Source organism: Myotis nattereri, assembly GCF_964212035.1.
Source record: "Myotis nattereri genome assembly, chromosome: 16".
Taxonomy (NCBI): domain Eukaryota; kingdom Metazoa; phylum Chordata; class Mammalia; order Chiroptera; family Vespertilionidae; genus Myotis; species Myotis nattereri.
Genome location: NC_138091.1, coordinates 35,298,662 through 35,314,376, shown reverse-complemented (window position 1 = coordinate 35,314,376; position 15,715 = coordinate 35,298,662). Strand labels below are relative to the sequence as shown.

At 37.3% G+C, this 15,715-nt stretch overlaps 1 protein-coding gene across 2 annotated transcripts in view; it reads left to right on the top strand.

The window, feature by feature from the left end:
- BRIP1 (BRCA1 interacting DNA helicase 1) overlaps positions 1–15,715 on the top strand; it is a gene marked incomplete at its 5' end in the record, with an annotated part of 117,483 nt that overhangs the window by 13,800 nt on the left and 87,968 nt on the right. For both annotated transcript variants that reach the window (XM_081108822.1, XM_081108823.1), the window contains one exon: positions 1,417–1,536. In XM_081108822.1, coding sequence (XP_080964948.1) covers positions 1,417–1,536 — 120 coding nt within the window. The remainder of the gene's footprint in view (positions 1–1,416; positions 1,537–15,715) is intronic.

Below are 15,715 nucleotides of genomic sequence, written 5' to 3'. Positions count from 1 at the left end.
GGTTTCGGCCAAAATTCCTTTTATATAAATATTTATATCATGGATACTATTGGTATTGGTAGTTTTAATATATTTACAAGGTTTACTCTTATTTACTGAGTTTTTAATATCAATACAGGATAAAATTTTTCTAAAAATTATTGAAAGGCCTAAATTACTAGATAATTTAAATGACAGTACTTTTCAAAGATGAATACCCTGTTTTCTCATAGAGTTTATGGCAGTGAGATGGGGAGGCTGGGACTTTTAATAGCCTTAATTACAAATAAAAAGGGTATTATTTAATCAGCATGTCATTTGCACGTAATTGAATATTTTTAATTGAATATATTAAAAAAGTTTTTGCATTCTTATGTAGTTTATTTTACTTACCATCTTTAACTTTCATAATTAAACCATTTTTAGAAATAGAATGAACTAGTTTATTTTTAGAAAAACACCAATTACAAATGAAGCGTGAATCTTTAGAAAATTCCCCCTTCCCCTCAAAAATGTGTACATAGAGTTGGCTGTTGTGAGGTAGGACTCAACATATAACACTTATCCTTGACTTCTTTGGGTCTCATTTCTTTTTTGGTAGGAATGGGATCATGAATAGAAATGTCCCTCTCCCTTTTATAATTTAAGTAATTAGGGTTTTGGCAAGTAGAAAAAAAGGATAGACTGGAAAGCAAACTTAGTGGTATTTATCAAAGAAATTTAGTCAAATACAACTTAGATTATCAACTATCTAGTAAAAGTAATAGTAACCAAGGAATTCTGTCATGTAGGAAATTATGAATATCTACATTTAAATTATTTTGAGTTTTAATTTCCAATGAGGTTTACACTTTATTTGCTTTTTTACTTTCCAGTTAGATATGTAATTTGGACTTTGCTATAATATTATACTTGGTGTCCATATGGTGGAACTATTTTATGAGAAGATCATTTTTCAGTACTATAGTTTTGAATATCACTAATTAAAGCTATTTTGGTTAGGATTAAGGAGGTATTACTATATTTTATTTTACTTAGGTCTTGTAATAAGGTGCCTGTTTGTGTTTTTAAAAATTATTTGATTATCGTCAGTTAGAAATAGTCATTTTTATTAGCACCACGCTCTAACCAATTGAGCTAACCGGCCAGCTTGAAATAGTCATTTTTAAATGCTGAAAACAAACATAGCTATTTGGACCTTGGGGGACAACTAACCTGCTCAAACTTTTTTTTTTTCCTTTTTATTGACTTTATTGAGGCAACTCTGGTTAACAAAATTATACAGGTTTTAGGTGTACAGTTCCACAATACAACATCTGTACACTATTGTTGGTTCATCACCCCAAGTCAAGCCTTCTTTCATCACCTTTTATCCCCCCACCCTTCCAGCCTGCTCAAATGTTTATTTTAAACTTTATTTTGGTCTTGTGTTTACAGATTAGAAAACGGCATTGTTTTGAAAAGGAAGTACACCATTTTGATACAAAAGTTGCTTCAGGAAAGACCACAAAACTCAACTCTCCATTAAGAAAGATAAACTCGGTTTCTCCACAAAATGTATGTATTTATGCCATTGTTTAGTTTAAAGAAGGAGAATGTGAAATTTGTTAAATCCATGTTTGAAAAAGAAAGAATAGTATAATGCAAAGAAAAATAGAAAACCACTCAGAAGTTCTAAGTGCTATCACATCTCTGCTACTAATGTATGAGATAGTAAATCCTATCCTCTCTGTGCTCCCTTTTCATCATTTGTAAAATGTAAGAATGGAACTAGAAAGAGATCTGAACGTTTTCTGCCTCATCTATATTCTTATGTTTGTGAACTCCACTTCCCTAACGTTCTTTCAGTGTCCTGAGAGCAGCAATTCTCAAGTAGTGGTTGGGTAGCATAATAGTATTGTGTGTATACTAGTACATTCATCCATCCACAATTCAGCTGTCCGCTTGGTGTTCCTGAGAGGACAGTGGGTGTCAGGGAGGGGCTATCTCACTGTCCCCCATCCTAGGCCCTGGCTTCCTTTGCAGGGCATGACAGCAGAGTTAGAGTTCTCTGGGTTAGAGGGAAGGCACATCATCAGATCATGGAGCTCTGGAGATTCTTTTTTTTGTTTTTTAATATATTTTATTGATTTTTTTACAGAGAGGAAGGGAGAGGGATAGAGAGTTAGAAACATCGATGAGAGAGAAACATTGACCAGCTGCCTCCTGCACACCCCCCACTGGGGATGTGCCTGCAACCAAGGTACATGCCCTTGACTAGAATCGAACTCAGGACCCTTCAGTCTGCAGGCCGACGCTCTATCCACTGAGCCAAACTGGTCAGGGCTGGAGATTCTTAAGATGTTTTTCAGGTGCTCTGTGAGGCCAAAAGTATTTTCACAGTAATATTAAGATGTTATTTGCTCTTAATTTTTTTTTTTTTACTGTCTTGACATTTACACTGATGCAGAAGCAATGCTGGGTAAAGCTATTGGTGACTTAACACAATAAGATAGTGGCACCAACCTGTACTAATAGTATTTTTCTTCATCATTGATATACAGTTTTTTAAAAAGCCAGTTTTACTTAAGAATGCCCTTGATGAAGCAGTAAAAATTACTGTTTATCAAATCTCAGTGCTTGAGATTTTTAACATTCTGTGTGAAGAAAGGAGTGGTGCTCATGAAACACTTTTGCCTACAGGAATACAATGATTGTCTTGAGGAAGAACACTGGTGGTAGGATAGTTTGGATTGTGAGCTGAACTAGCCACTTTTTTTCACGGAACATCATTTTTACTTGAAAGAATGACTGACAGATTATGGTAATTTTTCTTCTTTATTGTAATAGCTACAGTGATTTTTTAAAAAAAAATTTATTACCCTTTTTCTGCTCTTTATTTTCAAATTTTCTTTTTAAAAAATCATTTTTATTTTTCAATTACAATTGACATACAACATTATATTAGTTTTAGGTGTACAACCCAGTGATTTAACATTTATATAACTTATGAAGTGTTCACCCTGATAAATCTAGTATCCATTTCACACTATACAGGGACTGTTCTTTCCTCATTGTATAATATTTCTTAATTTTTAACAGAGTGGCATATTATAAATCACAAAAATTTTTTCTGTTAATTCTGGAATAGGTGATTTCATAAAGAAGTAGAAGAAAACTGTTTCATAAGATTTAATATTTATTGTATTACAGCTTCTGAAATTAGTTTATCACCAAAATTCTTAAAGTAATTTAAAAAATGCATTCTGTATTTTGGAACTTTTTTAATGTTGACAGTTTATATGACTCATATTTTATGTATTAGATTTTAATCATATAAAGATCTTTTTAAAAATATATATATTTTATTGACTTTTTTACAGAGAGAAAGGGAGAGGGATAGAGACTTAGAAACATTGATGAGAGAGAAACATCAATCAGCTGCCTCCTGCACACTCTCTACTGGGTATGTGCCCGCAACAAAGATACATGCCCTTGACCAGAATCGAACCTGGGACCCTTTAGTCCGCAGGCAGATGCTTTATCCACTGAGCCAAACCGGTTAGGGCGTATCATATAAAGATCTTAAGGTAATTTGAGGGACTTGTACAAGTACCATTTCTTTTTAGGACCTGTTCCTTCAAATGGGAGGAAAAGGATGGTGGGACTAGATTTAGTATACCTATATTTCATTTAGATCTAATAGCTCTAAATTCTAAGGATGCTTTTCCTATTTTGATTCCAATAAGATGCTATTAGGGAGGGCAGTATTTAATTTTTAAAGGAATGGATATTTGGATTAATAAATAATGGTTTCATTCGTTTATCCCTACAAAGATATAAATGTTGTAGTCTTCATACATTTGAAATCTGCAGTTGTATTATTTTTTTTTTTAAACATTCCTTCATAAATTAAATGACTTTTGTCTTCCACTAAATTTGACATTAAAACTTTTTAGGTTTTTCTTTCAAATTTTCTCAGTTTTTAGTAAACTAATTTGGTTCCCATCCTGTGGATTGGAGAATTGGATAGTTATCTTTTTACCTTCCTATCATTTCCAGTCTCCTTATTGTCTCTCCAATTCAGAAAATGGTGTCAATACTCCTCTCTTATTTGAATTACCTTCCATGGTCACTGGAATGGACATTTAGTTTCCTTTTTTGACTGCTAATTTATATGTTGAAGAACAACTAGTCTCCATGTGGTTAAAATATAGTTAAGAAAAACATTGTTTTTAAAAGTAGAACATTACCATTCTGATATTACTTTGTTCCACTATTTATAATCATTTTCTCTAGAATTTATTTGTATTGTTTCCATTCCTTTAGCAAATCCTCACAATGGGGGAGGTATTTTTACAGATACATTATTTTGCTTTTATTTGTTTGTTTATTAAATAAATGCTAACATTGTCTGTATTCCTTTACAAAAGTGATACTTTTTTATTTGTGGTAGCATGTATTATTTTAATTTATTACTTTCGCCTAGTGTGTAGAAAAGACATAGGTCCAGCAGAGAGCGCTGTTGACCTTCAGATAAAGTCTTGTTGGGCAAAACCTTGGACTTTTATTTTTCCTTTTTCATCTTAATTCCTGCCTTTTCTTTTTTTCTGTCTCTGTCTTTGACTCTATCTCTGTCTCTGTCTTTCTCTTCCACATTTTCTCATTCCCTTTCTTTCTCTTTCCCTCCCTCCCTCTCTTCAACATTTGGCATGTTCTCTAGGATCTCAGGAGAAAATGACCAATTTTCTCTGAAAAGTATTTTACAAATCATTTTCTCATAGTTTTAATTTACTTTTATTTAACATAACTGCTTATGTAGTGATATGATGTTTACTATGTGCCAGAAACTCTTCTAAGCACTGTAGAAATATTAGTTTGCCTGATAAATACAGATTCATGTGAGTTACAAGTTAGTATCAGGTCTTTTAACTTTTCTGTGAATTTGATAGTTTTCAAAATAAGACAAAAGAGCTTAATTCAAATTTTATATTAACTCTATGAAAAATGTCTTAATATATTCCCCAATGGCAGATGAAGAAATTAAGGCACAGAACATTTAAATAGGTTGTTTATGTCACAAAACTGATGAGTAGAGGCTGGTTTAAAATAAAACCCAGGCCATCAGCTTTAGAATTGATCCTCTCAACAACCTCACTATTCTCCCTCTGAATAAACCCTTTCAGATGACATTTGGAGAAAAGGTAGTTCATTTTTGTACAGTTCCAGGCCATATTATGTGCAATACCATACAGACAATTCTTTTAACTTAGGTCCTCTTTTCAGTCTCTCAGCATCCTGCTCTTTTCTTTACAATGTTTAACAAAGTTTATATATTTGTAGGTTTAATTGTTTAGTTTGCCTCCTTGCCAGCATGTCCATAAGGACAAATATGATGTCTTTCTTGTTCACGTTTTTATAACCAGTATCTTGCACAGGACCTGTATCTAGCAGTCTTACATGTTTGTTGAATAAATGAATGAAAAAAAAAATGGCCAAAGTTAAAGATTTGCACAACTTGCCACTATTGTGGCTTACAGATTTTACTCAGATCCATATACTTAAGGAGGGGTGACCATGCTATTAAATAGAGGCAACTTAAAGCAGGTTTTAAAATGTTTTCTTTTTCTTCTATGGCTCATTTTGGTTGTAGCATACAAAAATAAAAGATCAAACAATGATTTCAGGGACCAACAGGCAAATAGGTGCTTAATATAAAGAAAAGATTAGAAATAACTTTTGATTTCTGTAGCTACTCTCAGAACAAGTTGTTAAATAATATTACCAACTAGTTGAAGTATAATATATTCAAGGCAGACAAATTTTTGAACCAATTATATGCGAGACACTTAAGTAGATACATGGAACATACTGACAGCTGTCAGTGGGTACAGGAGGGCAGGATGAGAGAAGGTGAAGGGATTAGCCCAAGAACATATATGCATAACCCATAGACACAGACAACAGTGTGGTGATGTCCAGAGAGAAGCGGGGCTGGGTGGAGGTGAGCAAAGGGGGAGAAAATGGGGATATTTGTATTAGTGTCAACAACAAAAATAAAGTAAAAAACCACCAGTAACCTGTATTTCACAAAGTTATCTTTATATATAAAAGGCTAAGTGACCGACTGATCGGCTGGCATATATGACGCACACTGGCAATTTAAAAATAAATGTTGACTTGTGCATGCGTGATACATATAAAACTCTTGCTGGCGCCAGTCGCACATGTGTGTTTCTCTCTGTCATTGTCGATCGTGAATTTGGAATGCCATAGATTACTTTTTTTTTTTTAAATATATTTTATTGATTTTTTACAGAGAGGAAGGGAGAGAGATAGAGAGTTAGAAACATCGATGAGAGAGAAACATTGATCAGCTGCCTCCTGCACACCTCCTACTGGGGATGTGCCCGCAACCAAGGTACATGCCCTTGACCGGAATCGAACGTGGGACCCTTGAGTCCGCAGGCCGACGCTCTATCCACTGAGCCAAACCGGTTTTGGCAGGAATGCCATAGATTACTAAGAGAAATTATTAATTTGAATGTTGCATTTGGTGGGAAAGTTCTTCTCAGAGGAGGTTTTTGACAGTGTCTCAGTGTTGTGCTGCATGCTATGCGATCAGCCATAGTACAAATGAATTTTAAAAAAAATAAATTTTATTGATTTTTTACAGAGAGGAAGGGAGAGGGATAGAGAGTTAGAAACATCGATGAGAGAGAAACATTGATCAGCTGCCTCCTGCACACCTCCTACTGGGGATGTGCCCGCAACCAAGGTACATGCCCTTGACCGGAATCGAACCCGGGACCCTTCAGTCCACAGGCCGATGCTCTATCCACTGAGCCAAACTGGTCCGGGCAGTACAAATGAATTTAAAGTACTGTAGTGTTTGGGGATGTTTCAGACAATTGTCTCTTAAAACAAATATGAGATCAGAGGATTCCGCTTATAGCGAATGGTTAGTAAAACTTGGAGATCGCAAACTTGATAGCAGTTTTCATTTAGGAATGGATATTATTGAAATCCCCCATGAAATGATTTGTAATGGATCTATTATTGAAGCTATCTTTGGAAATAGTATATCTATAGATAATATTAAAAATATATCTAAATGTGCGATTCTTTGTCCTAAAAATGAGCACGTTCATAAATTAAATGAAGAAATTTTGGATATACTCGATGGAGATTTTCACACCTGTTTGAGTGATAATCCCATCGATTCAACTGATGATGTTGAAAAGGAAAATTTTCCCATCGAATTTCTTAATTGTATTACTATTTTGGGAATGCCATGTCATAAATTAAAATTGAAAGTGGGTGCAATCATCATACTACTAAAAATCTTAATAGTAAAGGGGGTCTTCGTAATGGTACTAGATTTATTATCAAAAGATTGTGATTTTACATAACTGAAGCTGAAGTATTAACAGGATCTGTGGAGGAGAGGTTGTTCAGATTCCATGAATTGATTTGTCCCCATCTGACGCTGGCCTCCCATTTAAATTAATTAGAAGACAGTTTCCCGTGATGCCAGCATTTGCGATAACTATTAATAAGTCACAAGGATAAACTCTAGACAGAATAGAAATATTCCTACCTGAACCCGCTTTTGGACATGGTCAGTTATATGTTGCTTTCTCTCGAGTTCCAAGAGCGTGTGATGTTAAAGTTATAGTTGTAAATACTTCATCACAAGGGAAATTAGTCAAGCACTCTGAACGTGTTTTTAATCTTAATGTGGTATACAGTAAGATATTGGAATAAGTTTTAATAAATTTATCAGTCATTGTTTTTATCAATGTTGTTTTTATATCATGTCTTTGTTATATGTTATTGTTTATTAATCAATTTCTATATTATTTTCATATACATTTTACTAATTTTCTTTAATCTCTGACACTTCTATTATAGAGAAAGGGTGAATAGTGATATTGAAACATTTTTTCTAGTTAATTTCCTTTCAGTGTGCACGAATCTGTGCACCGGGCCACTAGTTAATAATGATATGATGATAGCTTTTTGGAATATATATTTGTACCAGTTAATTTATGTTTTCTCATTTAATTTTTATATCAGCACTGTGAGGAAATTGAGCAGATATTAGTCCCATTTTACAAATTAGAAAATTGAAGCTAGAAAATATTAGATTATTTGACTATGGTCATACTGCATGTAAATAGTGGAACCATTATTTGAGCCTACTTCTAAAATTGAGTGAGTATGGATTCATGATTATAAATGGGGGAAAAAGAGAGCAAAGGAATGACTAAGAAAAAAATGTTTTCTTGTTGGCTGGTGAGGAAAAAACAAAGTTACTGTGCAAAAGAAAATAGATTTTATTATTCAATACGCCTGGCATCAAAATATCTTCCTTTAAATAGTCAACCTACAATTGGGAAAATATTAAATTATCTTAAACATTTTTGTATTTTATCTACTAAAGAAGCAAAGGAAATTTAAAACTCAAATTAAAAAAAATTGTTTGAAAAACCTTTAACAATATAAACCAGTACAGAGTGAAAATTAAAATATTTTCTCTTAAAATATTGCTCCCACACCTTTTTCTGCCTCCCACAAGTAAACAGCATAAACACTTTTATGAGAATCTTAATATTTTTGAATAAATTTACAACAGATATTTTTCATGGATCTGTTATAGTTTACATTTTTTAAAAAACATTTAACCCTCTTATTTATAGGGATTTATTTTAATATATGTATGAGGCCAGGCTCTAACTGTATGCTTTTCCAAATAGATGATCAGTTGTAGAGTCAACTAAAGTAATTTTTCCTGCTATGAAGTTTTGCTATTATTATACACCAAATATATACTTGAATTGGTTACTGGACCTTTTTTGTTTATCTTTAAATTTTTATTTTTTCAAAGTATGTATGTATTTTCTCAGAGTCAAAGATTTCTTTCTACATGGCTTCCAACAAAAAGTAGTAGACCTTGCATTAGTTTTATTTTCCACCAGTTTCCACTCTCTGAAGTCAATGATTTGAAATCATTTTACCTGTTTATTCTGATATTTATTTGTTTAAAAATAACATGCTTCACTGCTTTTCTCTTGAATTTTTGGTTTTAGATACCTTCTTTTGCTTTCTTACTATTTTTTTTCTAATTTCTTCATTACTTCTCCCCCTTAACCTTTCACATATTTGGTGTTTACCTTATTGTAATTTTGTCTATATCAAAAAACTGAACCAAATGTTATACTGTTAACAATGTTTTTCCACAAACCAGGTTTGTTTGTTTTTTTCTAGTGCTAATCTTTGTCTTGTCTTGTAATATACGCAATTTTCTATATACTTGTAATTGTTTATACCCTAACTCTGATAGAACTTAAAATCTGTCCGTTCATTCAAATGCATCAGGTCAAGAATGTCCTTTTTTTAGACTCTTGGTATTTAGTGGAAATAATGTTTTTATGTTGAATTAGATATTTTTTAATGACATTGATATTTTTGTGTATGAAAGATTACCTGTTTTTTAGAGAAAACTTGGAAACCATCAAAGTGTATAATTAAGTTATTAACATTAATTCTGAATTCAACTATTTTCTCTGTCAAACCATGATATTTTACTTATCTATTCTTATACACACACACACACACACACACACACACACAATTAGTTATCTATTGCTGTGTAACAAACCAACCATTTATTTAGCTTTATATTCTGGGGGTCAGCAATTTAGGCTGGGCTCAGGTGGGCATTTCTTCTGCTGATCTCAGCTGGGCCAGTCATGCGTCTATGGTCAGCTGCAAGTCAGCAAGGCAGCTCTGCTACAGGGGGTTGGTTGGCAGTCCACTGGGACATGGGGTGGGTATCTCATCATCCAGCAGGCTAATCCTGGTTTATGTATATAATATCCCCAGGGTTCCAGGAGCAGCATAAGAATAAACCCCAATGTACAAATATATTTTGAGCTCCTCATTGTGTCATGTTTGCTAATGTCTCAGTCACCAAAGCAAGTCACATGGCCAAACCCAGATTCAGGGGGTGGAGTTAACCTCTTGGTGAGAAAAGTTACAAAGTGCCCTGGGCGATTTGGTTCAGTGGATAGAGCATTGGCCTGAAGGGTCCCAGGTTTGATTCCGCTTGGGCGCATGCCTGGATTGTGGGCTGGATCCCCAGTAGGGGGGCATGCAGGAGGCAGCCGATAATGATTCTCTCTCATCATTGATGTTTCTATCTCTATGCCTCTCCCTTCCTCTCTGAAATCGATAAAAATATATTAAAAAAAGAAGGAAAAAAGAGTTACAAAGTGACCTTGCAAAGGCATATTTGTTTTGGGGTTGCTCTAGGGTTTATAAATTTATCACTGTACTTTCAAATATTTTACTTCATATATAATGTGTAAGAACCTTCTACCACTGTTTTCACTTCCACTCTAATCTTTTGTGCAATTTTGTTACATATTTTACCTCTCTATATATTATGAATGACACAGTATTTTGTTACTATTTTTGCTTTAAATCATGTTATTTTTCTTTAATTTTTAATTTTTTATTGAGATGATTTTTTAGAGCGGTTAAAGATCACAGCAAAATTGAAGGGAAGATACATACATTTCCCATATAGGTCCTACCTCCATTATCAACATCCCCCACCAGAATGGTGTATTTTAGTATAGATGATGAATCTGCACTGACACATCACAGTCACCCAAAGTCCATAGTTTACATTATGGTTCATTCCTGGTGTTGTACATATAATGGGTGTGGACAAATGCATAATAACATGTATCCATCATTGTAGTATCATTCAGAGTATTTTCACTGCCCTAAAAATCCTCTGTGTGCTGGCTATTCATCCTGTCCTTGTCTCCCTGAACCCCTGCCAACCACTGATTTTTTAATTGAATTTATTGGGGGTGACATTGGTTAATAAAATTATATAGATCAATGAATGGGAGCTCCTGTTGCTCCACATTCTTGCCAGCATTTAGTGATGTCGGCTTTCTGGATTTTGGCCATTCTAATAGGTATGTAGTCTCCTTGTTTTGATTTGCATTTCTCTGATGACATTATCACATGTTATGTTGAGCATGTTTTCATTTGCTTATTTGCCAACTGTATATTTTCTTTAGTGGGGTATTTATTTATTTATTTATTTATTTATTTTGATATATTTTATTGATTTTTTACACAGAGGAAGGGAGAGAGATAGAGAGTTAGAAACATCGGTGAGAGAGAAACATCGATCAGCTGCCTCCTGCACATCTCCTACTGGGGATATGCCCCCAACCCAGGTACATGCCCTTGACTGGAACCGAACCTGGGACCTTTCAGTCCACAGGCCGACGCTCTATCCACTGAGCCAAACTGGTTTCGGCTAGTGGGGTTTTTAATCAGGGTGAAAAAGTGAGGTGTCTAATAGGTCTAAAAGGATTTAAAAAGTCATTTTTTAAAATTGGTTTGTTTTCTTCTTGTTGATTTTTAAGTGTTCTTTGCATATTTTGGATAACAGTCACTTATTAGATGTATTTTTGTAAATATTTCCCCCCAAGAGAATGTCGTTAGTCCTCTTATTCTCTCTTTTAAAAAAAAAAAATGTTTTTATTTATTTCAGAGAGGAATGGAGAGAGTGAGAGAGATAGAAACGTCAATGATGAGAGAGAATCATTGATTAGGTGCCTCCTGCACACCCCCAACTGGGGATCGAGCCTGCAACCAGGCATGTGCCCTTGACTGGAATTGAACCCAGGACCCTTCAGTCCACAGGCCGACACTCTATCCACTGAGCCAGACCAACTAGGGCATCTTCTTATCTCTTAACATTGTCTTTTGCAAAGCAGAAAATGTTAATTATAACGAAGTCCAGCTTATCAGTTCTATCTTTTATAGATCACTAGAGGCCTGGTGCACAAAAATTTGTGCACTCGGGGGGGAGGGGGGTCCCTCAGCCCGGCCTCTGCCCTCTCGCAGTCTGGGACCCCTCGGGAGATAACGAACTGCTGGCTTAGGCCTGCTCCCGGGTGGCAGAGGGCAGGCCTAATCCCTAGGTGCAGCCCCTGGTCGGGCTCAGAGCAGGGCAGATTGGGAGGTTGCGATGCCACCCTCAGTCACGCTCAGGGTAGGGCCAATTGGAGGGTTGGGGCACCGCCTCCTGTCACACTCAAGGCAGGGTTGATGGGGAAGTTGCGGTGCCACCCCTGTCACGCACAGAGCAGGGCCCATCAGGGGGGTTGGGGCTCCGTATCCTGTCATGCATAGAGCAGGGCCAATCAGGGGGTTGGGGCACTGCCCCCTGTCACGCACAGAGCAGGGCCCATCAGGGTGGTTGGGGCTCCGTATCCTGTCATGCATAGAGCAGGGCCAATCAGGGGGTTGGGGCACTGCCCCCTGTCACGCACAGAGCAGGGTCAATCAAGGTGTTGGGGAGATGCCCCCTGTCATGCACAGAGCAGGGCCGATCAGGGGGTTGAGGAGCTCCCCCCTGTCACTCACAGAGTAGGGCCGATAGTGGAGTTGGGGCACCGTCCCCTGTCACACTCAGGGCAGGGTCGATCAGGGGGTTGGGGCGCCGCCACTGTCACACTCAGGGCAGGGCCAATGGGGAGGTTATGGCTCTACCCCATCACACACAGAGCAGGGCCCGTGGGGGGGGGGGGGATTTGGGGCACCGCCCTCTATCACCCACAGAGCAGGGCCGATCAGGGGATTGGGGCGCCGCCACTCTCACACTCAGGGCAGGGCCGATGGGGAGGTTATGGCTCTACCCTGTCACACACAGAGCAGGGCCTGTGGGGGGAGGGGGGTGGTTGGGGCACCGCACCCTGTCACACACAGAGCAGGGCTGATCAGGGGGTTGAGATGCCGCACCCTGTCACACACAGAGCCGCAGGGCGATCAGGGGGTTGGGGAGCTCCCCCTTATCAGGCACAGGGCAGGGCTGATAAGGGGGTTGGGGCGCCTTCCCCTGTCACGAACAGAGCAGGGCAGATAGGGAGGTTGTGGCCCCGCCCCCTGTCACACACAGAGCCTCAGGGCGATCAGGGGGTTTGGGCGCTGCCCGCTGTCAAGCTGATCCCGGTGCCGGGAGACCTCTCGGCTCCGCTGATCCCGGTCCTGGGAGACATATTACCCTTTTACTATATAGGATAGAGGCCTGGTGCATGGGTGGGGCTGGCTGGTTTGCCCTGAAGGGTGTCCTGGATCAGGGTGGGGGTCCCCACTGGGGTGCCTGGCCAGCCTGGGTGAGGGGATGATGGCTGTTTGCAGCTGGTCACACACCCTTCAGGGTGGGGGTCCCCACTGGGGTGCCTGGCCAGTCTGGGTGAGGGGCTGAGGGCTGTTTTCAGGCCGACTGAAGCTCCCAACTGCTCCTTTTTTTCTTTTTCTTTTTATTCTGGGCCAGCTTTAGCTCTGGCTCCAGCTCTGAGGCTTCTGCTGCTGAAAGAAGGTATCTGGTTTGTTTTGGTTCTATAATCGAAGCACTGTATAACTCCAGCTCTAAGATCCCGGCCTTGCTGAAAGCAGGTTTCTGGGGTTTTGTTTAGCTTCTATATTCATTAAAATTTTTTTTTAAACTGCTGGCTCAGAGGCCAGCAAAGCAATTGGGGAGCATTGGTTTCCTCCGTCACTGAAGCAAGCAAGCCTCCTGTTAGTTTCAAGCTGCCTGGCTGCTGGTCACCACCTTGGCTGGCAGTTAATTTGCATTTCTCGCTGATTAGCCAATGGGAAGGGTAGCGGTCGTACGCCAATTACCATGTTTCTCTTTTATTAGATAGGATACCTTTGGTGTTGTATCTAAAGCCACACCCAAGATTATCTAGGTTTCCTTATGCTATCTTCTAAGAGTTCAATACTTTTGTATTTTACATTTAGGTCTATGATCCATTTTGACTTAAATTTTTGTGAAGGGTGTAAGGACTGTGTCTAGATTCATTTCTTTTCATGTGGATTCCAGTTCTTCCAGCACCATTTGTTGAAGATACGAATTTTGCTCCATTTTATTGCCTTTGCTCCTTTATTCAAGGTCAGTTGACTATATTTATGTGGGTCTATTTCTGAGCTTTCTCTTCTGTTCCACCAATCTGTTTGTCAATTATTTTACCAATACCACAGTCTTACTTACTGTACTTTATAGTAAGTCTTAAAGTTGGACAGCATAATCCTCCATTTTTATTCTCCTTCAATATTCTTTAGCTAATCTGGGTCTTTCATCTCTCCATATAAATGTTAGAATTAGTTTGTCAATATCCACAAAATTACTTGCTGGGATTTTCACTGGGATTACATTAAATCTATAGGTCAAATTGGGAAGAACTGACATCTTAACAATATTGAGTTTTTCTATCCATGAGCATGGGATGTTTCTTCATTTATTTAGTTCTTTGATTTTATTCATCAGAGTTTTGTAGTTTTCCTTATATATATCTTATTTATATTTTGTTAGACTTATTTATACCTAATTATTTTGAGGGTACTAATATAATTGGTATTATGTTTTTAATTTCACACTCCACTTGTTCATTGCCGGTATATAGGAAAGTAATTGACACTTTACATTTAATCTTTATATCCTGCAACCTTGCTATTAATCACTTACTTTGTTCCAGGATTTTTTTTTTTAATATATTTTATTGACTTTTTACATAGAGGAAGGGAGAGGGATAGAGAGTTAGAAACATCGATGAGAGAGAAAGAAACATCGATCAGCTGCCTCCTGCACAATCCCTACTGGGGATGTGCCCGCAACCAAGGTACATGCCCTTGACCAGATTCGAACCTGGGACCCTTGAGTCTGCAGACTGACGCTCTATCCACTGAGCCAAACTGGTTAGGGCTCCAGGAGTTTTTTTTGTTATTTCTAATTTTCTATGTAGGCGATCATTCCATTAGTAAAGACAGTTTTATATCTTTCTTCCCAAGTTGTATACCCTATGTTTCCTTTTCTTGTCTTATGGCATTAGCTAGAACTTTCAGTATGATGTTGAATAGGAGTGGTGGGAGAGGACATACTTGACTTGTACCTGATCTTAGTGGGAAAGCTTTAAGTTTCTCACAATTAGGCATGCTGGTTACAATTGTTTTTTTTTGTAGTTTTTTTTTTTTTTTTTATCAAGTTGAGGAAGTTACTCGCTACTCCTAGTTTACTGAGTTTTTATTATGAATGGGTGTTGGATTTTGTCAAATGCTTCTTCTATTGATATGATCATGTGCATTTTCTTTTTTAGACTGTTGATGTTTAGACATTAATTGATTTTCCAATGTTGAACCAGACTTGCACAGTTGTGGTCTGAGAGCAGACATTGTATGATTTCTATTTTTTAAAATTTGTTAAAGTGTGTTTTATGGCCCAGAATCTCAGGTTCCATCTGAGCTTGCGATGAATGTGTATTCTATTGTTGGATTAAGTAGTCTATAGATGTCACTTATATCTAGTTGATTGATGGTGTTATTGAGTTAGACTATGTCCTTACTAATTTTCTGCTTGCTAGGTCCATCCATTTCTGATAGAGGAAGCATTTTTCCTAAAGTTTACAATTTTCATTGGCTAGAATAGATTCTGATGATTGGGATAGACTTCCGAAAGCAGGACGGCTAGGCTGGCAGGTGGACTCAAGAGCTTAGGATCTCATTGTTACTAAAAGAACAAGGTCATTCCTAAGGCAGTTCTGAAACAATCACATACTAATGTTCTCTCAGATGAGTAACTACAAATCAAAGTAAACAGTAGAAGAGTAGCTGACACATAAAAAGGTCACTGTCACCTCATGTCGAGGAAATAATTGAAGTA